The sequence below is a fragment of the Uloborus diversus genome, chromosome 2 (assembly GCF_026930045.1).
Source record: "Uloborus diversus isolate 005 chromosome 2, Udiv.v.3.1, whole genome shotgun sequence".
Classification (NCBI taxonomy): domain Eukaryota; kingdom Metazoa; phylum Arthropoda; class Arachnida; order Araneae; family Uloboridae; genus Uloborus; species Uloborus diversus.
The window spans coordinates 106651227-106677902 of record NC_072732.1 but is presented as its reverse complement, the minus strand read 5'-3'; the positions used below and the strand labels follow the sequence as shown (position 1 = coordinate 106677902).

The 26676-nt window shown below is 32.4% G+C and overlaps 1 protein-coding gene across 1 annotated transcript in view; it reads left to right on the top strand.

The window, feature by feature from the left end:
• LOC129235318 (cytochrome b5-like) overlaps positions 1–25418 on the top strand; it is a 49949-nt gene extending 24531 nt beyond the window's left edge. Inside the window, exon 6 of the mRNA XM_054869053.1 lies at positions 24579–25418. Coding sequence (XP_054725028.1) covers positions 24579–24663 — 85 coding nt within the window. The 3' untranslated portion in view covers positions 24664–25418. The remainder of the gene's footprint in view (positions 1–24578) is intronic.
• The last annotated feature ends 1258 nt before the right edge of the window (positions 25419–26676 follow it).

Genomic DNA, 26676 nt, shown 5'->3' with positions numbered 1-26676 from the left:
GATAAAAGTGTGCTTTTAGACATTCATACGATTTTTCTGGCGACTCACAATGCTCTATTATTCTTTTGAATTCGCTGTCTACAAACAAATATATTAAAGATAATGCCGCTCGTTCTCTGGCCAAAAACTCACGAACGTCTCTCTCAGTAAATCCTGAATCTTTAGAGACTACTGGCACTGTTTCCTTACCAGTTACAATGTCCCAGGCGTTTTTCTCCATCAGGACAAATTTCATATCTGCTGCCCATGACACATAATTTGTGCCATTTAATTTCTCAATAGTTATCTGGGGATTCGCCATTATTTCGACAGAAAGTCGGAAGACAATATCAATGAGCACTAATAATCTAATTATCATCAGTATGCTCTTGCCGAAAAAAAACCTTCTATACGGCCCCCCCCATCGAAAATTATCACAGACGTCAAAAACATCATTTCCATCTCCAGTCCTACTGAAAATATAGGCTATCGAAAACAGAATCCAGGTTGCCCATAACCTTTTAATGAGCAAGAGAATGCTCAAGACTAATAATCTCCAAATGCAATAACCTAATTAAATGTATGACTAGAAATGCATGATTAAAAATAGTTGAAGACAACTTAAAAATAAAAACCAAATTTATTTGGTCATTTAGTAAAGTTAGTTAAATAAAATTAAAAACATTTGAAACAACGCGAACTAGAGCTGAGCTATATCAATCCATTATATATCTATTAAAAAGAACCTGCATCGTTGCATAAAAGCAAACGAACGCTCAAGTCAACTTGCCAGAGAGAAAACACCGAAGAAGTCACGTTTCTACTCGAAACATTTCCTTTTATCGTAAGTGAACTCATTTGCATGCGGACGCCAAATCACCTGATACACGCCAGCATAGCACCTGGCCAATGAGCATCAGGCACGTGCCGATCTGTTACGATGCATCACCGATTACGTGAAGGTCGTGATGTCATAGATCGGCGACTGCACGTGCGAGATACGTCATCAGGCGTCCGCATTAGAAGAAAGAAAAACATCGTTGAAAATTTCTCAATGATTAGGCAAGTGACTGATATTATGGTGGGATAAGTGGTGAGATGAATTCGTTAATTATTTCATATAAGGGGCGCTAGGCCAACAATGGGGACTCTCGCGCCATTGCAACATTTGCTGTATTTTAAATCCGCCACTGCACGTCAAAACAAACTCTGGTGCAAGTTTTAAAAGGTTTTTTCTGCTTCTTGTTTATGATTATTTTGAACTCTATTTTTTACGACTATTTTTTAAATTTCCAAGAACACTTGCGTGCCCCTCCTCCCACTCCCTCAATTTCTGAAATTAAACTCTAGTTGTACTTCCAAGTTGTTTAAAACTAACACCATTCATAAAATTAGATATTTTTTTTTCAAGCTTTATCTATTGTTTATAAAGAATTTAGAGAATTAATGTAAGAAATTGATTAAAGACGTTTTGAATGGTGACATAATTCAAAAATCAAAGTGACTTTTGAATTTTTTCTTCGGAAGTGCTGAAGTAGATTTAGGAACTTTTCCGTGGTGTTGGTGGTAGCAGTTCTGTTCTAAAAAAATGAGGCCAAAGTGTGAGTTACTCCAAAATCAGAGGGTGACCTCCCCCTAACCCTCCGTCGCCATTTGAAGCATTTCTTAAATATTTTGCAATTATTTATTTTGGTCAAGAAATGTCATTTCGCGAATTTCTCATACTTGTTTCACCTATATTTCGTAATGCGCCATCTTTTTTGCATCATTAATAGCAATCGATTTTTTTTCTGTTGTAAATAACTATTTTTATGTATTTGTATAAAATCAATGATTAAGTTATTTTCGTTTTTTTATAGAAAAGTTTCAAGGATTTTCTATAATACAATTTTTTAAATTTCAAAAAATTATTGTTAAATTGAGAAATTTAATTTGAACTTCTTTGTAAAGCTTCATAAAAGATTAAACAATCAAATTGTTCAATATTATGTGTGCAAACATCAGATCAAGTAGTATATGTATTCAGATTTGTTGATAAATGTGCTTCGGTAATGTGAACTATTCAGGATAAGGTTTTATACAACTTGTCCTTGAACTTTTAGATCATACTACATACGTATGAGTTTTCAACTTACTATTTCATAATGTTTTTGAGTGATCAAGTTTACGCGCATGAAGACATCACAAGAGAATTTGCAATAATTAACTGGGGAGGCGTTCAAAATGGATATTTCGGTCATCTATATGTTCTTAGGTACATATGCATGTACAGATGTGTCGAAAAAACTTCTAAAGTTTAAATTGGGTGAGAGTAAAATAAAAATTTAGGTCGTTTTTTTTTTTGTGATTACGATTCCTTATTCGTAGAAAGGAAGTAAAGTGAAATGAATAAATGATCCTTTAAATCCCTGATAATCTTATCAATTTATTTCTGTTTGATTTTTTTTTTTTCGCCATCCGCCATTTGGAAGAAAACAATCGGCATCGGCCCATTGGCCAAAAAATGCTGTCGGTCGAGCCCTTCAAACTATACGTTACATACACACAAACACACCAACACATTCACATGTACACAGATACCCACACACTCGTGCCTGCACACAGACACAAACACACATGCCTACACACACATACCCCCCCCCTCCCACACACATACACTGAACTATCCACACACTCATGCCTTCACACAGACACAAACACACATGCATACACGCATACACATACCCCCCACACGCAAACACACATACCCCCACACACAAACACATATACCCCCACACACAAACACACTCGCCTACATACACACACACTCGTGATTGCAAAAAATGTAATTTGAATTCAAGATGACAAAAATTCAAATCAATTTTTTTTTATTTATTTATTCATTTTTTTCCAAGACTTTTCAGTGCAAGTGCCTGTTAATTCAAGTATTAAAAGTGAAGTTTCAGATATTAATGCAAAATGAGAATATTTAAATATGGTCTATAAGTTTAGTTGTGTGTATGTGAATAACTTACCTATGTAATGGTTTCCAAATTATATTATGACATATTGAGGCATAAAAACTTTTATTTCTCCTAAATATCTTTCTGTTAAAGTTTTTTTGCACCAAAAAAATTTACTTTTCACGTTTAAACAGCTAATCAATTCTAAAAAAAATTTTTTTTCGTCAAAGTAAAAAAGAATCTCACATCTTTATATTAGCATCCCAACCCCCCTCTGTTTTTGTAATAATTAGAATCTAACTAAGTATGGGTTATGATTAATTGTACATCTATCAAAAGTAGTCGATTCGCGATAACTGGAATCTAAAGGAACCGACGAGAAACTTTGACTTATCGGAAGTTCGACTTACCGCTAGTTTCGGTTTTCGACCTTTTAATATGAAAAACCATCGAATATTTTTATCAAGGGCGCCCATATAGGGGGGAAAGAGGGGGCTCGAGCCCCCCTTAGAAATTAGAACTTTCTTGCTTTTAGTACTTTTTTCTTTGCAGACATGTAAAAATATTTCTTTTCCAGCCATTAATGAATAAGTTATTAAAAATATCAAATTTTAATGACTCTAATCTGTCCTGAAATCTGCTTCCATAGGGAAAATATCCTGCTAAACCATGGTTAAAATATTTGAGCCCTCCCCTCCTTACAATTTTGCATATGGGCGCCCATGATTTTAATTAATATGTACATATAACAAACAAAATTACAGAACTTAAAAGTTTTTAAGCACATTATGCACAGTTCAATCAAAAATATTAAGAGAAAAAAATCAAAAGCATGGTTTTTATTTCGATACTGCTAGAACCATTTAAATAGAGCTGATTCTGCTTCAGGAAAGGTGCACTTTATTTGTTTCAAATTATGTTTCATGGATTCTCCCGCTTTAGAAGTTTCACTTTTTCTTTTAATATCATTGAAAGAGTACTTGCTTATACATCTTTAATAACCAAGAATACTCACTCTGTCTCTCAGGAACTTATCAGCAAATGATTGAACTAAAGAATGAAATGGAACGCATCTTAACTTAGGTCCGCCTTTGAATAAAGGACAATCGGTTGACATGACTGCTTAAAAGTAAAATCGTAGTCCAGCAACATGGCATAGTGTAAATGGTACAGTATAACAAAAGAAAACAAGCTAACTCATTTCCGCAGGTGTAACTCCTTTATCACACATTGGCTTAATAAGTGCTCTTCTTGCTTTAGAGGTCTATTGTGCTAGAATTGCAAGTGAAGGTGAATTAATTTTTCTCTCATAGTCACTTCTTTCTTTCTTTTTTTCGTTGTTTCGAAAAAAATTTCCAGTCATCTTTGAAAACATTTCAAGTTAAAGGAAGTTAATTTCGAGATATTGAGACTAATTAGCATAGAATTAAAGACAAAGGATTCTGAACTTGATAAGAACTTCAAGTTATAGTAATATTCGAGTTATCAGACTTCTAGTTATCGCAAATTGACTGTAATTTTCGCACACTTTCTTAAATAACAATATTTCTTCCAAATTAGAAATTTACAAATTATTTATGTATTTTTTTGCTACAAATGTTTTGTATTTGCATCAAACTGTGTAAAGGTTATGTACAAAATTAAAGATTCTGTTACAAAACCTCAAGGTTCGCAGATATATATCATGATATATATCCAATATTTATTTTGAAAATATCATGGTATTTTGATATTTTCAACATTTATTGTTTCAACTGTGGTATTTTGAATATAAAAATTATATTAATCATAATAGTATTGTTCATTAATTATTGAAAATAACTAAAATGAACAAATTGGAAATTTGTTTTGAAAACTATAGTGCATAAAGAAAGAACATTTTATTTCATAATAAAACTTGAGTTGAAACAGTAATTTTTATTTTTGGCAGTAAATTTGAGTCTTCAAAAAGGGGGGGTGTGGATTTTCATTTTTTTCTCATGGGGCAAAGTGAAAAATAAAATATTTTTCTAATGAAATATTTTCTATTTGATTATAAAACATATTTTTGATCAAAACAATCAGTAAAGGAAAGGTTCAGTGAATAAATGAATACATAATGAAACAAAAAACAAATAATTAAATGAATTAATATATGAAGAAAAATAAATGAATAAATTATTACATAAAAACATAAGTGATTTATATTAAATGAGTAAGTAAATGAAACAAACTATTTCACTTTGCCACATCCACTTTGCCCCATATATACTTGACTAATTGTACAATTTATTTAAAATACAAATAAGCTCAATATTAACAACATTTTTGCTGCATTTTTATCAGGAGATCTCAATTAATATTTAAAATGTTAATAACAAGAACTTTATCATTTTATAATAACAAAAATAATTTTTGACTTACAACAAAATATTACAATATGAGTATTCATTTTTTAAAATTGCCTGTATTACCAAATGCTTTAATCTTCGGCGGTATTTTTTTTTCTAACTCGAATAGACTTCATATGGGACTACATAGTTAAAATAATACCATATAGGAGGAGCAAAAACCTGAGTAAATATTTCGCCATTTCCCTTTGCCCCATTTTCCCCTACTATATTTTATTATGTATACATCATTAATGTAAAAAAGTAATATCATATTCCTTTTTGATTTTCTTTACTAATAATAAAGCTGAAAGTCTCTCTGTCAGGATCTCTGTGACACATATAGTGCCTAGACCGTTTGTCCGATTTGCATGAGCACAAAGTTAGTTTGTAGCATGGGGGTGTGCACCTCGGAGTGATTTTTCAAAAATTTGATGTGGTTCTTTTTCTATTCCAATTTTAAGAACAAAATCATCATAAAATGGACCAGTAAATTAGGATATTATCATAACGTCGAACCGTAACATGGGTTCAAGCCAATTGGCGAGATACGAAATTATCATAACGTGGAACCTAACATTGGTACAAGCCAATTGGCGAGAAAATTCACCATACATTATTTGTAAATATACAGGCAAACCAAAAGACCTTTTAATTTTCTATTACAGGCAAAGCCGTGCAGGTACCACTAGTATATTCATAAAAAAATAAGATATAACAATTTTAATTCATATTAAAAGTTCCTAATTAAATACTAAACGTTGGTCAGAAAAAGAAAAAAATATATTATGACTGTGCACTGACCAATGCATATTTTTTATTTCTGAACCATATAAGTGTATAAAACAAGCTAACAGAAAAAAAATGAGTAAAACAGCTAATGCTAAATTAAGTGCATTCAAATTGATAAAAATGTTAAATGGAAATAATAGATATAAATAATGAAAGAAACCTTAATTTTAAGTCTGCATACTGTAATAACAATATAAGAAAATAAAGAGTGATTTGAGGATGCATTTACCATTTTGAAAACTTTAATTTGTGCTGATTGAAAATATTGAATATGTATCAAAATATCCGATATACAGTCAAGTCCCTACTTACGCGAGGGATGTGTTCAAGACCCCTCACGTAAGTTGAAATTTCGCGTTGTGGAAAAGGGTATATGTACGAATTTTTTATTAACATACGCAAATATTTTAGACGTTACAGGGTTGTTTGGTTTAAACCTCGTTGGTTTAAACCATGGTTTAAACCAATTGGTTTTTTTTTTTTTTAAAAACCATGCGTTTTTTTAAAAAAAAATTTTTTTTTAAAAACCCAAAAAAAAATCCATTTTACAGGTTTACATTGATTTCCCCACACATATTGAAAAATGTAAAATTCCATTTATGCTAAGTTGCAGAGATAAATACTAAAATTGCATAGTTGCTTCTTCAAAATGTATTACAAGCTTTATTCGAAAAAAAATATTAATATATTTTTTATTTTATATATGTGCCATAAAGCAGATTTCAGTCAACTTCCATCATTATGCTTAATTTGCATGATTAGTTAAGATTTACTAAGGATTGAATCTTTTATTGTAGATGCAATCCATTATATTTCTCACTCCTGTTGCAGGGGTGTGACATTTTTGCCCATTTATTTGCACTTTCCTGGAATTTTAACTTTGACTTGTAAGGTAATCAACAGTCTAACTTAATTGTTTGCACCTAAAAATTAAGATTTGTTCTGCAGGTGAACACAAATAATATTTTTTGAATCAAATTGAAAAAAAAGTTTATACTTCATATTATGATACATAATAGTTCCTTATATTATAATGTAAGAAGATTAAAAGATAAATTTTTAAATTCCCAGAACAAAATGCAAATGTATGTGTAAAAATTGATTGAGAAATATATAAATCTTCACATATAAACTACACTCTCCATTGGTGTTTTTTTTTTTTTTTGGATTCTGTGTGCTCAAAAGGTTTTGATTGGCTATACACCTATGCTGCTTTATGAATACTGGGTGCAGATAATTCTTAGTTTTTTCCCCCCTTTTGTTCATTGGAATTATGATTTTGGTATTTGCTTTGCCTTAGCTAACCTGTGCAGTTTACAAAAGTTACTTACTCATATTGTTTTCAAAAGAATATCTAATTCTGGTAGAAAAAAAGACCTAATCTGGCTTTCATTTGATGAAATCAAAAATGAAGCTAGTATTTTGCATCATAAAGGGTCTATATATATATGCATACTAATATGTTAATCAAGTCAAACATTTCAATCAATATTTCCCCGCAGAAAGCTATTTTAATTATTTAATTTAGTTACAAGATTTTGTTCTAATCTCTTTAATTAATCAGGAAATTAGGTATAATGTGACTATTGAATAACTGTTAATTACATGGAACCTTAATTACCTTCCGAAAATTAATTTTTTTTCTCGCTAATAGTATTTAAACTGAAAAAACCCGGTTTAAACCAAAAAAACCGTTTTTTTTTTTTTTTTTTTTTGAAAAAAAAAAACGTTTTTTTACCAACCCTGGTTTTTAAGCACCCCTCAAACTATTTTAGACCATTTTTTATCTATATAATACCGTTTCTTCCATTTAGAGCAAGAACTGAATTTTTACTGTATATTTAAAAAACTACTATTTAACATAAATATTGTTACGATGCATAAAGTCAATAATCAATGGGAGTGATAGTTATAAAATAAAACAGTACAGTACGCGTATGATATTAAGGAGTAATAATAAAATGCAGAACTATAATAGAACTGTAAGTTGATACAGCAATTATATTTAAAAAGGAAAGATGATGATTTATGCCGCAAAATCAAATCGTGTTATTTTAATATATTTTTAAATACAGTTTCTTCACCTTTATTTTTATAACGTTTTCGTCTATGGTAACAACCCTCTTCCAGAGTTTCTATAATCCTCAATTCAAGATCAGCTCGCAATTTCATACTGTATACATTTTGTTTAGACACTACTCTGCGAGCATTAATATTTAAACTAAGTTTTAAAAATTTATGGATTGCCTTTTCTTGAATTTCAACAGTATGTACAGAAGATTCACTCATACCCCCTAATTGTCATGCTACTTTCAATCCACTTTTTACTTCTTTAAAGCATATCAAAAATCATTGTCTTTTCTTAAATTGTCACAAACTTTTCCTTTTTCTTTCCATCCTTACAAACTGCGGATGAAACAGCATGCTTAGGTGTCACAATATTTCATCACTTTTTATATTTAGAATTTAAAAAAAGTGAATGAAAAATGTGGAGTGGAATATTTTATACACACTAAAAAAGCGATGTTTAGTCTAGTGCAATGTAGAAACTTGCGCAGACAGTGATGCTAGGAAGATCACAATGCATTTACGAAACAAGTATTTAGCAGTTGATAACTAAGCATGATCACTTCGCACCACAATTCTTTTCCAAATATTTTAGGGTTGCGAGTGAATAATTCACTCTAGCTCTAAAATTCGATACTCGTGAAAAATTCGCGTTATAGCCAACTCACATTGTAGTTGAGTCGCGTTGTAGCGGGAGTCAACTGTATATCAAAATATCGGATATTTTCAAACCTTGCAAAACCGTGAGTTCACCTGATATTAAACTGATCATTCTGATACAAGAACTGTTTTTACTGATAAAAAACTGTTTGTTCCGATACAAAACTGGCATTTTTGCTGATACAGAAATGAATTTTTGATTTTCCACCCTTGTTACTACTATTTTCAACGGTCATGTATCAACTGAATTTAAATTAAGTGACGTTGAATCATGTTAATGTTACAAAAGAAGCACTGTTTTCTGTCATCAAGTAAAGCATTGTATTGAAACATGTAATCTGTTTAATGCACAAACGTTCAGTTTTAGACCAGATAATTTTGTTTTGAGAAAGAATTTAAGTTCATAGACATTTAATATTATCTTGTATCGTACCCCCCTCACCCCCCCATATAACATCTCTTTTCTTACTGGACAAAAAAGATTCATGATAGCAAGTATTTTTCTGGGTTGTATAACAAATTAGTGTTTACAAAAGCAATCCCCCTACTGCCATATTACAATCAAGTATTATAATATTTCAATCACATATTTATTCTGAAAGTTGACACTTAAACTGTTATTAAAAGGATTAAGCAATGCAGGACAGTTTTTAAGGAAACCAAGCAAGTATGCATTGATGTATTAAGGGCAGTCAATAAATAACAAGACAGAGGCTATAAAACAGATTTTATTCGATATTCTTCAAAAATAATGACCCAAATTGTTTAAACAATCATCCTACTGAGAAATTAGTCGAGTTCCATGCTCATAAAAGTCCTTTGGTTGCTGCTGGCACTAATTACTCAAGCGCTCCTTTACTTCATTGTCCAAATGAAATAGTTTTCCCAGAAGTGGCTTCTGGAGTTCACCAAAGATGTGGGATCACATGGGGATAGATCTGGACTATAAGGGATGTGGTTCAAGATTTCTCACTTAACACTTTCAGGACTGAGCTATTTCGACCGCATATCTCCCTCCAAACTGGGTTTTTTTGGCACTTTGCATGATTTTTTAAAAAATACTTGGAAGATATGTATTTTAGTAATTTTTATTATATTACATACTTTAAGATGTTTTCTTTGGGAATAAAGAAACTATTTGAATGAAATAAAATTCAATTTTTAGGAAGAAATTTTTGATAAAAGCATGTCAGAAACTAAAAAAAAAAACGTTCTGCATAGGATAACATCATTTTTAACCAAAAAAGTTCACCCAGACGAAATTAAAAACTTATCTAAATCTTAATTAAATCTGAAAATAGATTTAATTTCTAAATAAACATTCTTTAATAAAATCTGCTTTTGTATGGTACATTTCAAAGCACAAACTCGAATTTAAACCTCTATTCTATCACATTTTATGTAGTTATTTTTGCTTGGTGCTGCCATCTATAAATTTTTTTGAAAGTAAGAGGTTCGTAGATAGTATCTAAAAAGGCTAGAAACATACACAACTCGTACTTTTATAGCTAAGAGAGTAAAAATTTGACCCCCAGAGAATCTCGGCTTAGTTAACTTCACCATAATCGGCAACCAAGGGTGACACTAGGGCATAGACCTTAAAGTGTTAAATTTCCGTAAAAGTTCTTTTTTTGCATTGGCTGTGTGTAGTCCCAGTAAACTTTCACATGCTGTCATCCTGTTGCACGACAACACTAGACCACAGACAGCCAATCCAAACAAAATAACTTTTACAGAAGTTTAAGTGGGAAATCTTGAACCTTGTAGTCCAGATCTATCCCCATGTGATCCCACATCTTTGGGGAACTTAAGAAGGTACTTCAAGGACAATGATTTCATTTGGACCATGAAGTAAAGGAGCTCGTGTGTAATTGGAGCCAGCCGCAGCCAAAGGATTTTATGAGCACAGAATTATGCAATTAATTGCCCAGTGGCATAAGTGTTTAAAAAATTTCGGTCAGAATTTTTAAAGAATGTCGAATAAAATCTGTTTTATAGCCTTTGTCTCCTTATTTATTGACTGAATCTAATACACTGTTCTAAAAAAAAAAAGTAGGGAAGCACATGGTTTTAACAAAATTGTGCAAATAATTATTCCGCAAACTAATAGCAGAAACATGCCTCCCGTGTTTTAAAGTGTGGCAGAAAACATGAGGTTAAACCTTTATATACAAATCAACGCTTCGAACATCAAAAAGCAGAAATAAGACATAAGGGTAGAAACTGTGATTTTGCAGAATCCTCTTTCTTCACTGTGAGTGGTGAGATTCAACTGTTTGGCTTTTTTTTAGAAAAAAGCGGACCGAGAAAATGTCACCACAATGTGACTTACCGGAATCCATTGCTTGGCGTGCTATTGGGAGACTGTAATCCAGAAAAACATAAAGAAGTGTAGCAGACGATGTTGGGAGGGGGGAGGGAGTAAGAACTATCATTACAAGGCTGTAATCAATTCTAAGAAACTGGGTATGTGAGACAATAACCACACAGAACAAGATCACCCACATATTATCACAGCAAATGACAATGATTAAACTCAGTTAAACAGCTCATTAAGATAGAACAGCCAATGCTACTCAGCTGCAATAATAGTTCCAATTGGCAAACAGGCGACGGATTGTATGCCAAACAATACGAAATAGCCTTCATCAGAGTGGCATGTCGGCTAGTGGTCTGTATTCTGTTAACAGCAAGACCCTGTGGGAACCGAAGAAGGTGGCTGCGGAACATCGAGCTTAAAGTTGATAATTGGAGTAGACTGTTGTTCACTGACGAGTCCTGATTTTGTGTAGAGTAACTTCATAAGAAAGTGGGCACTTGAAATCGCCCCATCTTCATTCCAGAAAGATCTCATAGCAGACAATGCGATTTGATGGCCTAAGTTGGAATCAGTCAGACCCCGAAGAGTTCCTATTTTTCCTACTTTTTCCTACTTTTTAGAGCTCTCTCCTTATTTTCCTACTTTTTCCTTTTTTTTCCTACTTTTTCTTTGTTTAGTATAGCACTTCTAATTGTGCATTGATTCTTAATTTTACAATCAAGTACTGATAATTTTCTACATGTTTCAATTTTAAAAAGCAAAAGAAGCAAGCAGATCCTGAGCTTTTCATTGACTGACTACATTATTTTCTGGAAGGAACGCCGCGGCGGCGGCGTTTGCGTGTTTAAAAGTTAAATTTTCGTAAGTGACTTTTTTGCCATTGCGGCGTTTATGATCGACCTTTCTTTTTATCGCCCGACTTCAGTCCCACTGTTTTAACGAAACTAAAAAAAATAGATACTGGTACATTCTGATGCAATTATATAATATTTATCCGTTAATTAGAAGCTTTAATTAAAGTAAATGGCCGGCGGTTCAAAAAATGCGGGAAAAACCGAATTTCCTATTCGCCAATTTATTATATGATTACAAGGGAAATAGAGCTCTATTTAAACAGAAATGCAATGTAAAATCTTATAAGAAAGCAAAAAATGAAAACTTGAACACTGTACATATTTTATTGATGTTGGTACAACATAAAAGCGACAGATAACAGAAATTCTCAAAAATGGACCACTTCAAAAATAATTGCGGAAACTAACTTTCTTCGTACATACATACATAAGATTATTGTTCATTCTAAATCGTAAACATGATTACAAAATTTATTAAAAAAAAAATTTTCTTTCTTTGTAAAAAAGTGTATTTGCAAAAAAAAAAAGCGGCAAAACCTGGATGGGCAAAACGTTCCCGATTTTGGAGAAAAATCGGAAATCATTTTAAATGCGATATTTTGTTTTTATTTCTTCACATTTTTAAAAGTTGGGGGATAGAGTCACAAACTAATATGTATTTTTTTCTATTTAATGGGTATTCTCTACTCTGATATAACATCAATATCGAGGAGTTGCTCATCATTTTTATGTGCTGTGTTTATGGCAATGTGACATTTCTGAGCATTTAAAATTTTTTTGACAGACTCTTACTCTTTCCGGGGTGCGGCAATTATACCGATGTGGCGTATCTACTGTAAGTTACTGTACTTAGTGGGCCTGATCAAAGGGGAGGGGGGAGAAAGATATATGCAGGCATTTGATGCCAGGTGCTCCCCCTCACTCAATTTCGTGAACAATTTCCGAATGAATATTTTTGTTGTATGGTGAGGATTGAGATAAACTACATGCCTTCCCTTTTATGCACAGAAAAACATTAGTAAGTGTTATTTGTCTTTGATAAAAATGTTATGTTTTTCATGCATGGATGTTTCCTTTTTTTTTTTTTTTTTTCGTGACAAAAATTTTGGAACAAGAAGGAGGTAAAAATCATCAAACCATTAAAAACAGTATTCGTTTTTATTGCTTGATTAAAATTAGAATTGGCCCGTCACTTTCATTCCTCCGCCCCCCCCCCCCCCCGGAGGCGGCTAGCGAAGGATGTATAATGAATGCAAATTTTATTGGAAAACAACGAAAAACGCACAAACTTGTATAGCTAAGTATTAATTTTCCAAAGCCAGGGAGAGGAGAAATTGACCCCCATAAATGACGTGTCTGAAACAAAAATGTATGTTGACTGCTAAAAATACATAACATAGTACAAACCCTTTAGTTGACTTATTTCGTTATTTATTTAGTTGAATTGTTTTATTATAAATTTTATGTCCCATATTTAAGACCACATTTATTTTACTCGGTAACTTACCGCCCTATAGCCAGTACTAACTCAGAAATACATGAAATACACCGCCAGTTCAGTCAATGGCTGGCGGTGTATTTCATACATTTATTTTAGTTCTGCATTTTCGGTCGTTTTCCTTTTTTTTTTCAAATTCAAACATCTGCTTCTGTTTATGCAAGAATGCATGTCAGCTGCTGATTAATTTTCACTAAAACTAATTTAACACTTGAAAGACGGAGGGGCCTGTGTGGCCCCTCGCGTAGTTTGTTGTTTAATAACTTGGATAATATCTAACGGAACTTAATGGAATTTTCTAACTTTTCATTATATGACGCTATTTGAATGCTTGTTTAATCATTTAATCATTCGCCCCATAGTACTGTTAATATTGATCTTTATACCTAGAAAGACGGGAGGGGCCACAGTGGCCCCTAAGCATTTTGACAATGAAAAAATTTATTTTTTTCCTTTCTCCTAATTGTTGTAGCATAAAAAAAAAATGCCATTCACTCTAGTTTAACCTGTAACTTCCTCTTTATGCAGCCGGTTGGATATCCAAATGCTATAAACAGTACCGACTGCTTAACATCCTAACGGTGGCCATTGCTCTTAGAAAGGAAAACTAATTCAACCTTTTGCCCAGTATAGAGAGAAAAACTTAAAATAATTAAGTACTAAGTTTTCATTTAGTCATGAAAGAAGATGTATCTGGCATGTGGACTCCCTCAGGAAGAATTTTTAAAAGAATTCACTCCAAAAATGGGTAGGGGCCACACTGGCCCCTTTAGTCTTTCTAGGTATACAGAAAATGTCAGTCGTTTTAGTGTTAATATTTGCTTTTGTATCATAGTTTATGATAACAGGAGCTGAAAGTGATAGTATTTTTAAATGATAAATGGATGCTGTCGACGGAATGTTTTCGTTTTTGACAAAACAAATCTTTAACAAAAATGGTTTTATTGAACCAAAATAGGAGTTTTATTATTATTATTATTGCTTTTTTTTTTTTTTTTTTTTTTTTGCAATCGCTATATTGCATTTTATTCTTTCACACTTAAAAATTTTATTACTGTATTGGTGAAAGGTGTTTCTTTGTTTAGATTTCATTTTCATATTTTTGTAATTAATATCTTTCTTTCCACCAGTTTATTTCTCATACTAATGATTGTCACTCGTCTTGACGTGTGTGTAGTCCTATCTCTTCCTATTTTTTCCTACTTTTTAAAGTGATTTTTTTCCTACTTTTCCTACTTTTTAAATTTTTAATTCCTTATTTCCTACTTTTTCCCCTCAAAAAATCACTTCGGGGTCTGATCAGTATAAATGGGGATACAGACCTGCATATCATTCAGAATGGCAGTTTGATCGCCCAAATTATACAGTCAAAATTCTGAGACCTCATGTCAGAATCATTCGATGCAGGAATTTGGTTCCTTTCTGTTAAGGCATCGTAATGTCAGACCTCATGTAGCTCTCCTTGTGGAGAAATATCTTGAAAGTTTAACATAACGTAAGGGTCACTATGCTCTCCTGACAGGGGCGCCGACTTGCAAAAATCATTGGGGGGGCTGGCCCAGTCATCACCGGGGGTTTAGGGGTTATGTAATCCCATGGAGGTTTCCCCCCCCCCCCCCCAAATAAAGGTTGATTGTTGTGCCTTGAAAATGCCAATTTACATATTTTCTGGTGTGTATAATTTAAAAAACAAACAGTATGTGGCATGGCGTTTTCAAAGTAAAACAATCCAAAAATTGGTATACAAATTTTTCTAGTTCAACTAGATCATGTCACTTGTCTTAGTAAGAGACATTTTTTTGTTCTATTTTATGGGGAGTCATGCAGTGCCGTAGCTAGGCATGGAAAAGGTAGGGCGCTTGACTTGCATTGAAGGGCACTGCCAGAAACGCCGACTTAAAAAATATCCGGGGAAAGGGGGCATGCCGCAGGAAATTTTCTAAATTTGAGATGAAAAATAGTGAGTTTTAAAGTTTTTTTAAAATTATATAATCAACATTAGAACCTCGAAAACTCGACAAGCCTGACACATATTTTTTGGCTTCGAAAAACGGAAGAAATAAATACAAACACACACAGTATTTTTGTAAAAAGGAAATTTAATTTACGCATGCTTTTTAAGACCAGTTGTTTTTACATTAGTGACATCGGCTAACATATTCAAGTGTAAACGCAGTCTCTCAATGTCTAGGTCATTTTTGAAAAACTCAGTTGATTTTTCAAAATGTTCTCCTCTTTCACCTCTGTTTAATAAAAGCAAGCACTCTTGTTCAACTGCAATGACCTGTGTGCGCCCAGTTGATGTAAATCGCCCAATAATGCAAAATTGCACCATTTTACAAACCTCAATGTATATTGCCTTGTAGTACAGTCAACTCCCGTCTTACGCGAGGGATGCATTCCAAGACCTCTCGCGTAGGTCGAATTTTCGCGTTGTGGAAAAGGGTATGTGTAAATTTTTTTATAAACGTACCCAATTATTTTAGACACTTGTAAACACCCCCTCAAACTGTTAAAAACCATCTCTTAACTAACTGTACATTACTGTCTCTTACATAAAGAACTGAATGTTTACTTGTATTTTAAAAAAAAAACGTTTTATTCAACATAAAATACTGCTACGATGTACAAAATCAATGATTAATGGGAAAGAAAGAAAAAATAAACCGGTATACGGTAGACACAGTATATAGTAAGAAAAGCAAATGCATCTTTAGTTGTACTGTACAGTCGATCAATTAATGACATTCGAACACAATACATGAGCAGTTTCCATTTTCATAAATTTTTGCAAGACACTACTCGGTGAATTTTTACGGATTTCCTTTTCTTGACTTGTAATTGTATGTACGGAAGAATCACTCATAATTAATTCTCGTGCTACCTTCAACGCATTTTTTAGTTGACCATCAGCTTTTCAAGAAGCTCTAGCTTTTCTTTAATTGTCATGAAACTTTCTCTTTTTATCTTCACAAACTTTAGATGAAACAGCGCTCTTAGGTGTCATTATATTTCATTAACTTTCGCATTTAAAATGAAAAGGGAACTTCTACTCTCAGCGATGGTAAAAGGATAAAGATACATTCATGAAAAAAAATTTTTTAGTAGCCAATAACAAAGCTGATACGAACACACCACGATTCCCTTCCGAGAATTTTCGTGTTGCGGTGAGGAATTCGCGTTAGGTCTGAATACTGGAGAAAAAATCGTGTTATAGCTATTTCGCATAAGTAGCGCGAGTCAAATGTTTTCCTTTGGGATTTTGAAAGTGTGCGGTGAGCTGCGTTCATTGTTTTCATACTTCTTTGGTACACGTCGATTCCGAGGAAGGGAAGGATCATCATTTTGTGAAGGTTTTCTTTTAAACACGATTCCCAAAAGTATTCAAAACTATCACGCCTCCCATTTTATATACAAATCAAACTCTCATATATATTTTTCCAGATCAGCAACACTTAGGTGAGCGCGACGCAGCGCTGCCCACCGGCAACAGACTTGACCCGTAAGTTCGCGCACTGGGACAAATTTTTACAGTACTCGCAGCACTGTAACACTATTATCATTCGCACCACTCGTTTTCAGTTAACCTGCTTACACAACCGTAATAATTATTTGTTTTAACTCATTACTGAATATATTTTACCAGGTAAACTATCTTCAAACAAGGAAAATAAAAGATAAATTTATGAGTTTAGAAAGCATAATGTAACTTATAATTTTCTTGATTTATTGGGGGGGCTCTGCCCCCTCAAAAATATTTTTGAGGGGGCTCGGGCCCCCTCAAGCCCCATGGAGTCGGCGCCACTGTCTCCTGATCACAGTTCGATAGAAGATAGTTGGGACAAGCACGGATGACATATTGCTGCAAGACTAAAGCCTTTTTTCCCCCTTCCAAGATTTGGAAATTGTGCTTCTTTATGAGTGGAACAGTATTCCCTAATACTGTACCGTAAATATTATCACTACCACGCAACATAGGTGTGTGCTAGTCTTGACAGTTCAGGGAGATTATATGGCATATTTAACATCCAGCATCATTGCCAAACAATGTATTTCATCATTTACATGTAACTACAATGTTGCCTCTGAAGCATCATTTAATTTCTTTTCACTTTTCAAAGGGATTAAAATTCCCATACAAATCTTTTTTGCTTCTCTTTTGTTGTATTGCATTTTGCTACAGGTGCACTTGCATTCTTGCAATGTTTTTTTTTCACATTTAACATCATCTAAAATTGCCTAAAATTCCGTTTTTAGAACTTCAATTTTGAATAATTTCTACAAGATTCTCTAAACCCCAGCCCTTATCCAGAAAGATGTCCTGTAATTCAAAAATAGCCAAGAACTTGTTTTTTAGGATTTTAAAATCCAAAAACAATTTCACAGAAGGGCCAACTAAGAAATTCTGGGTGAAGATTCTCTAATCATTTCTCCTTGTCATCAGAAGATCCGAATCCAAACCTTTTCCCTAACGTTTACAAAGAGGGCTTATAACTGCGCTTTTTGGACCTCAAATTCAAAAAATTTCCGGGGAAAGTTTGCCCAAACCTTTTCTGTTTCCAAAACTTGAACGAAGCTTCTTTAGAATTTAGCATTTTTAGTATATTTCATTTCCATTTTTGAATAATTAGAGAACATCCCCAATCTCCCCCCCCCCCCTTTCCTCTCGTTAAAAATTGTTAAAAACTTCATTCTTAGGACTTCAATTTCGAGAAATTTCAAACACTCAGTCTACGATCTTTAACTCTTCATAAAAGTCCCTGAACCTCTCCTCATCCCAACATTACCAGTGTTCGTGAAAACTGCAAGACTAGAACTATAGTTTCCAATATTTTCCGGGGGTGGAGGATCTTCGCGAATGTCACACTTATGACTGTAGGTTCATATGGTTATTTCTCTTTCCTCGCTCATCACAATTCTCAAAATTTGATTAGTAATGACAGTCACCCCTTCCCCTTTAAACACAAATCTAGACCCTCTCTCTCTCTTGTTAACCGACTTCAAAAAGGAGGCGGTTATCAATTCATACCGTATGTATGTTTTTTTTTGTTTGTCCACTCACAGTGTCTCACCTAGTGAACCGATTTTGATGATTTTTTTTTAATGGATAGGGGATGGCTCAACTTAGGTCCCCTTACTTTGTTTGGCCATATTTGTTCTATAGAAAAAAAGTTATGAGCGAAAAACAGTAAATTTCACGCAATTTCCCTATTAAATGATTAGCACTAGAAAGACGGCATTTTGCGTATACCTAGAAAGACTAGCAGCGGTCATTTTGACCGCCATACTTAAAAGATTGGAATTTTCCTCTTTTTGGGATTTTTAACCATAGAAAAGATTTGTTTCAACATGTCAGAGTTTAATTTAACAATTTAATTGTAATATAGTCTGCAAATAAGTCGCAGATAGCTTTTTTTTAATTTTATGTTCGATCAAGTAAAATACACATGCTTTGCACAATTGGTATTGAAAACGAACAAATTTGTACAAAAAAGAGGAAATTTTCTTAGCATGTAATAACTAACAAGTACTATAATTAACCATGCATGTGTTTGGTTTTAAAAAAATCTAAATATCGCAAGATACCGTACATATCTATCTTTTACAGTATTTCGAAATACTTATGTTAACACGTCACCTGTATATTAGCCATTAACAGTTTTTTTTTTTTGGCAATCAGAGCAAAAGCACGTAGATTTATTTCCGCATAATTTAATTTCACACTATTTTAATCTTTTTCTTCAGCTAGATACTTATGTATATGCAGCAAAATTGATCAGTGAAGGTGACTTGGAGGAAACTGGAGAAATAGAAGTTCTGTTCTTGAAAATTTCCCTTTTTCTTTCGGCGTCGGATCCTTTTCCCTTTTTCTTCACCGCTTTTAATATTTTGAGTATCAGTTTTTATTAGCGAGGTTTCTTCTGATTCTAACTCAGAAGAACAATCCTTTTCTGCAAATCTAGGCTCCGAAAAGTATTTTCAATAATCTCATGAATGCAAACTATTCTTATCGCTAGGAATCTATTTCTCTTCAGATAAGTCAAACTTTCATTCGAACCATAATCTGTTTTAAATAAATCTGCAACAGTTTCAGGAAATTAATGTTCCTCTAAGTTTTGCTTATCAACGGTTCTTTTCTAACATTATGAAGATAATTATGTGACTGAGCACTTCATTATCATTGAAGAAAATAAACGTCAATGCTTCAAGCAAAGCACATGTTTTGGTGCACAAAAGAATTCCAGCAAACATTTTTGGAATTTACCTGTTTTTATTTACTTCTTTTTAGACCCAAAGTAATTTCACGTGTCCAGTCACATGCTTTTCAAATTTACCTTTCTCAACTTTGTCCCCTGTGCAAATAGCAGAAAACTGAAACCATGCAACCAGCAGGTGTATCGCATTTTCCTAACAGCTCAAAGAATTAAACCTGACCAGCAGGTACTACTCAAGCTCAAAAGAACATTACTCACCCTGACAGCTAACAATAATCCATAGTACACACAACTGATAAGAGAAAAAAGAAGAAAACGGATGCATAAAGAAAGGTTCACTTAGCGGTCAAAATGACGGCAGTCAGTCTTTCTAGGTATAAACATTTATAGCGACTATAATAATAATAATAATCCTAAAGAAAAAAAATTACTGATGTAAGATCTTAATAAATAGTTAGGAAAAGTCAATGAAGGAAAAAGAGTTTGAAAATTAAACGCAGCAAATATGAGCATTTGAAAATCGTTTGCGGTCAAAAGGACCGCTTCCGTCTTTCTAGTGTTAAATGTAAAACCCATTGTTATAAAAGTTTGGTCCCATACAACAGTAACATTAATAGTAATTGTAATGATAACTTTGAATGAAGGCTTCTCTGAAGCAAGCATCAAGTTTCTTCAGTGTCACTGCTTTATAGTGGGGGTAAACCTAACCTGGAAGCGAGATAATGATGTGGTTAAGATCTGCTTAGGCCTTCACAATGCTATTAGGTTAAGTTTGCCTCAACTATAGTTTAGTATTTTTATCGTTATCAACTATGCCAATAACAGATGATCTGGGCTAAGTAGGGAGACAGGGTTGCATCACAAGCAACTTGTATGCTGTGAAATGTAAATTAGTTAGGGAAAACGTAATATTTAAATGGTTATAATTAAATTAACACACGAATGAATTCTAGAGAGGAACAAGGTAAATTTTTAGTGGCAATCGCTTAAAGTTTATAGGCATGTTATAACTTTTTTTTTAGTATGGCATTTTTATGAAAAAAATAAGGTGAAATTTCGAGATGGTAACTCTTACTATTTCTGAAATATTTACACTAAAAAGGATGAAAAAAAAAATTTGAAAAAAAAAATAGAATTGACTTTAAAATTGCTCTAAAAGTGAAAAATAATTTTATTCTTTAAACACCATCGATAATACTTTTAAATATAATTTTTGAAGTTGGCGCAAAAACAAAAAGTAAAATCCAGTATAACCATGCTTCATTCATATTTTTTTCAGAAAACATCCAAAGTTAGTAACGAAACATGAAACATTTATATCGTTACTCCGTTTCTAAAATATGCTGTCATGAATGCATAATGTATAAGGTAGAGAAGAAACTGGGCTTGTTTAAATTTTGAATTGAGCTGAGTTATGGTTGAGAATAATTTTGTCTATCGTTTTTGTGCCAAAAATTATATTTAAAAGTATTATCAATGGTGTTTAAAGAATTAAAAATTTTTTTCACTTTTTAGAGCAATTTTGAAGTCGGTTCTATTTTTTTTTTTTTTTTTTTTTTCAAAATTTTTTGCATATACATTTGAAAGAAAATTGAATGAATTCCAGAATTTTTAAAAGTTTGAGCAGGGTTTTCGCTATGGTCGTATTTTTCACAAAATAGAAAAATACTATCTCAATTAAGTAAATAATTCAAAGTATTTACGCTTTTTAGCTAAAATAAAAATATTTAATTCTGTATGTATTTCTTTAACGATATCATAAAGGAAATTTGCATTGAATTTTCAACTGGAGATGAAGCACACTAAGGCATTTTGAAAGATGAGAATGTGTAACATTTCAGCATTTTGCTTAACTTTTTTCCTCAATTTTATCTGTTATGGTATAGAACTTTTGAATTCAGCTTAAATCCTGATGTCGAGATGTTTGTTTAACATTAGAGTGGTTAGCATTTTTTTTTTTTTTTTTTGATTTTACTAGCTTTTTTTATATTTTTTATGAAGAAAAATTACCAAATACGATTCCGTTTCTCCATTGTGTGCTGACTCATGGTATGACGCCTAGGATTACTATGAAGCAGATGTTGTGGCATAGAAGGCACACTTGAGATTACTGAAATGTTAATAAGAGGTGAAGGCAACCAACAGGATTTTCTGTGGGGGGGGGGGTGGAGGGAGAGCCCTCAAGTTAGTATTTTGCCCCGGGGCCCGGTTGAGCTCTCGGCAGACCTGTAAATCACTAGTTATTTAAGTGCCATTAATGACCTTGCAGCAGGGTTGGCAAAAACCCGGGTTTTTTTATAAAAACCCATGGACCCAGGGTTTTTGGGTTTTTTTAAATAAAACCCAAAAAACCCAACTAAAGTTGGGTTTTTTAAAAGAAATGTGGGTTTTTTTGTCTTTTTTTAGGGAAAATGTGGGGGTACTTGTAGCATATTGTAGCGTAAGTGTATAGACAAAGTGCAAAAATTGTCTTCGGGTAAAAAAAGCTGGAAAACTAGTTAAAATTCAGCATATTCTGAAGAAAAGTATAAAAGACTACAAAACCCAAGAATGGTGAAGTTTCAGATTTTTTTAAGTTTTCATTATTACTAACAGTTAAGGCAAAGTTACTTCTCGAGTGATAAAATCTATTGTTCGTTTTTAATTACTACATTTTTTTTTTGCATTTTACTTTATTGTATATCATTTTGTTATGCAAAACTACTGTAGAACCTCAAGTAGTTTAAATCAGTTTTTACTGAATTCCAGCTTAATCAACACATTTCTTTGAATTGAATGTTGCCTGTTTTTCTACTTCTGTGTACAGAGTAAGAAATATTAAACTTTTTTGAAGATAATGAAAATACTGTACATCCTGTTCTGTTTTCTGTTGACCGTTTGAAAAATCTGTTAATTTCTAAAAATATACCTTGTGTTTATTCGAGATTTGTGACGTGTTGGTTTGCAGAAAATAATTCACCTGAAAGCCTTTTAACTAGAGTAGTTTCCTCTGTACAATCTACAAATATTGAGAAAATCAGAGGAGACAGGACTCAGTCAAGATAATTTGAGTTATTTATTGACCAGTTAAAGAAAAAAGTTAAATATATTTATTTAAAATCTTTGAAGTATTTTTTTAATGCTGTTAAGTGTTAAGAAATACTATTAAAGTTCAAAATTCATTTTTTTGTGTTCATTGTCTGTGATGAAGAACAAATAAAAAAGAAATTTAAATTATGAATGTATTTAAATTAATTTTTTTTTTAAACTTCTCAGAAAATTTAAAAAAACCCAAAAGTGGGCTAAATAATGGGTTTTTTTAAATGGGTTTTTCAAAAAAATCCATTGGGTCCAACCCAATTGGGTCCAATTCGGCCAACCCTGCCTTGCAGTTATCATCTATAATTGCCTTTGGCTACTCTGCAGTTTCCAAGAGGGGTGAACGGGGGGTTTTCTGCCTTTAAAACAGATTTTCATTTTTAGTTTCTTTTAACTTTAAAACTGAACCAAACAAAAATTAAGAAGTAATAAAAAGGAAATAATAAGAAGTAATATCAATGAATGAAGGATATTTTGGATTATCAACAAATAAATGCTTTATATAGCTTGTGCTGTAGAATCGTATTAAATAGAAAACTTTTCATCATTCATGAGGAAAAATAGAGTACTCTTGAATACAAAAGACAATTTGTTTACAATTTTATCTCGCAAGCAATCATCCTATTTCTTCAGAGTGTGCATTGATATTTTCCATTTTAGAGCACTTGGTGGACAGTAAAGTGTGTGTGTATGTGTGTGTTTTTAATGCCCCGCTTTATTTTTACAAAATCTGTCTTGAGAATGTTTGCAACTTTCACCCCTGGTTTCTGTATTATCGTACCTGCATATGAAGCAGCCCTTTGGATTTTTGCTCATAACCATCAGTAAAGTCCGATATATGCAGCTGGCCAGGTCGACTACCAAGTATTCATTGGCTGGCCATGCTGACTGAATTTTCCTATAAGCCGTAACAAAGTATGTTTCACTTTAAACAGACCATTCTAAGCATCCGACTGACTGTAACTATCCTTTTTGTTCGGGTACGACAGCTTGTGCATAAAGTATACAGTTAAACTCATCAGGTTCCATCTACCTTCTAAAGATTAGCTGCTTGTGGTACTGCTTAGTGCACAGAAGCTTGTTTTGAAAACTCGTTATGCTAACATCAAATGTTAAAATCCAGTAGATAATTTTGTGTTTCATCTGTAGTGACATTTTTAAAATCATATAACAAATTTTATTTTTCTATTTTTGTCATTGGAAGAATATCTTCAAATTCTGTCATTCATTTTGATACCAAAAGCAAACTTTCTCTGGAAACAAACTCTCTTTTATGTTACCCCGCTTTTGCTGCTGTACTGACAAAAAAAAGTATGGAATAACAAACTGACTTGAGTATTTACGGAAATTATGCTGCGAGAAAAAAAGAAATCATTCAGTGTCTTTTTAATGTGATTTTCCAGAGCCATCAAAAAGGTATGTCGGGTTTGTAAACTGAGGGAAGAGTCCAACCTTTGCAGGGGCCCAATAACCCAAAACTGACATGGGATCTGTGTTGCCTTTGGTGCCCCTGGTTTTTTCAAGTATTTTCATTATTGAAATATGCAAATCTTTTTTTTTTAAGTCATAATTTAAATGGAACCAGTTATATTGTTAGATGAATTATACACTATGTATGAATATACAATTGAAGTCTAATGTTAAGTTAAATAACCAGATTAAATTATTTAACTTAAGTTAAATAATGTAGCACTTTTCAGACTCTGACTTATTGGACATTTTTAAAAATAAACTTATTACATGAATGATTACATCTCTATTTGAGTTATCATGTACTCTTATAATTTTTTTTCCTTTTATTTAGCTCATGGAGAAACTGGTTGATTCCTATTATTGTTGCTGTATCTGCATCTATAGCCTATCGTTTCTACCTTAGTTATCAAGTTTGAAATCTTGCACACTTTAATGTACAGACAATGAAGAAAGATGTATTTTTAACATGTTTTTTAAATATATTCTCAAAGTATAATGTAATTACATTTTGAGAGGAAAGACTTAGATTAATGAATTTCATATAAATTTATGCCTTAATTTTTCAATTAAAATTACTTCTCATTAAAAGACTATTGTAAATGTGAAAGCGAAACATGCAAAGTACAATGATGGGAACAATTTTCTTGCTTAGAAAGCAATTAATATTTTATGGATGACATTATTTGTATATGATTTGATGTTATATTCTTGCTATTGTGCTTTGTTTCCAGTATGTTATGTTTTGTAAAACTTTTTACTACTCTTTGAAAGTTACACTGTATCATCTTTCCTTTAAATTCTATATGCAGCTTTTGTTGTTTATTTTTGTAATAATAATTTTATGTATTTTAAACTTGGTTGTAAACTTTAAAAAATTTAACAGCTATTTTTTTAACTGATTTGTATTGTTTTATTTATTTCTTTATTGATTTGAATTGTCTAAATTGCTAAAATCAAATTATTGTTAGTACTACCGTAATTTTTATCCTTTGTTGTATTTGAAATTGAAAGGAAAAAAAATGCTTATAAAATACAAGTATTTCTTGCTATTTTGTAATATGCTATATGTTATATTTTTACATCTGCAATATCGAGTTATGTGCCGGTTACATTACAAAAAATATTGTGAATAAAATATATAAGCCTGTGAAATGGTTTTATTTTTACACAATGGAAGTTATTTGTTCTGTAGATAAAAATTAACACAACCAGATTTTACACAAAAGCAATTATATACAACATTCTGCAATGTAGATCAACATTCAAAATGAAAACATCAACATAGAGGCCTCATATTCATCATATTGCTTGAGCAATAATTTACAAAATTAATTCCTTTCATTAGGAAATCTGTTACTGATGTTAACGATGATATACATGGTGTGAACAAACTTAAAAATATGTACAATCCTGCACAGAATCCAGCCACAAAGAAAGAAACGAAAATGAGGATTAGGAGCCACACTACAGCCCACAGTGGATTGCCTCCTTGACCAGCTCCCATCTAAAAAGAAATCAAAATCTCACAAGAGGTCATCAGCATTTTTTTATTTGTTTTATTAAAAATATTTTTTAAATCTTTTTTTTTAACGACTCAAGAAGCTTAAGCTATTACTTTATTCAGATTTACAAACATAATTGAACTTAAAATTGACATTTTAAAAAAATCCAAAAACATTGTATTTCAAGTATTTCACCAAAAAATTTTGAAACAATGAAAATCCATTTGTAATGCAAATGCGTTTGATTCAAGTCATTTTTAAATTTGATGGTATAGTAGTAAGCGCGGACCCACGGGAGGGGAATCGGGGGAACGTCCCCCCCCCCTCCCTCTCCCAATCCCAAGTGTACCTAAAAAAAGTTCAGAACAGTATACAGCAAAATTCCTACGTTTTATAAACTTGAACTTCAAGAAAGGCGCCAGGAAAAGCGAGGAGAGAATTGAAATCTGGGAATTCAACAGGCCTAGGAAACTTAGGCAAATGTCCTAAAATGATGTGAGTAGCGCGAGTCAAGCATTTCTCTTGTTTATTTTCGTTGCCTATTCAAAATTTTGTTTGTTAATTAACTATCATATTGTTCGAATCGTTCTTAAAAATTTCTGCTCAACAATTTTTTATTGCCATTTGCATTCGTTTTCTGCTTTAAAAAATGCATTAACTTATCATATCTTATTTCTTGATATTTTTTAGCTGGTATGTATAAATTTGCAGTTTCTTCTTTATTTAATACGCAAAAATGTTTACACTATTTAAAAAATCAATGATCGAGTTTAAAAGCAAGTGTATGCGGCTTTGATAATAAATAATAGATTTTTTTTGTTACAATACCCGTTTTAAATCGAATAACTGTTGTGAGTCTGAAGAACATCATGCATGCAAATCTTTTTTGAAAATTGAGGAAAGTTAAAAATAAATATTAACAATTTT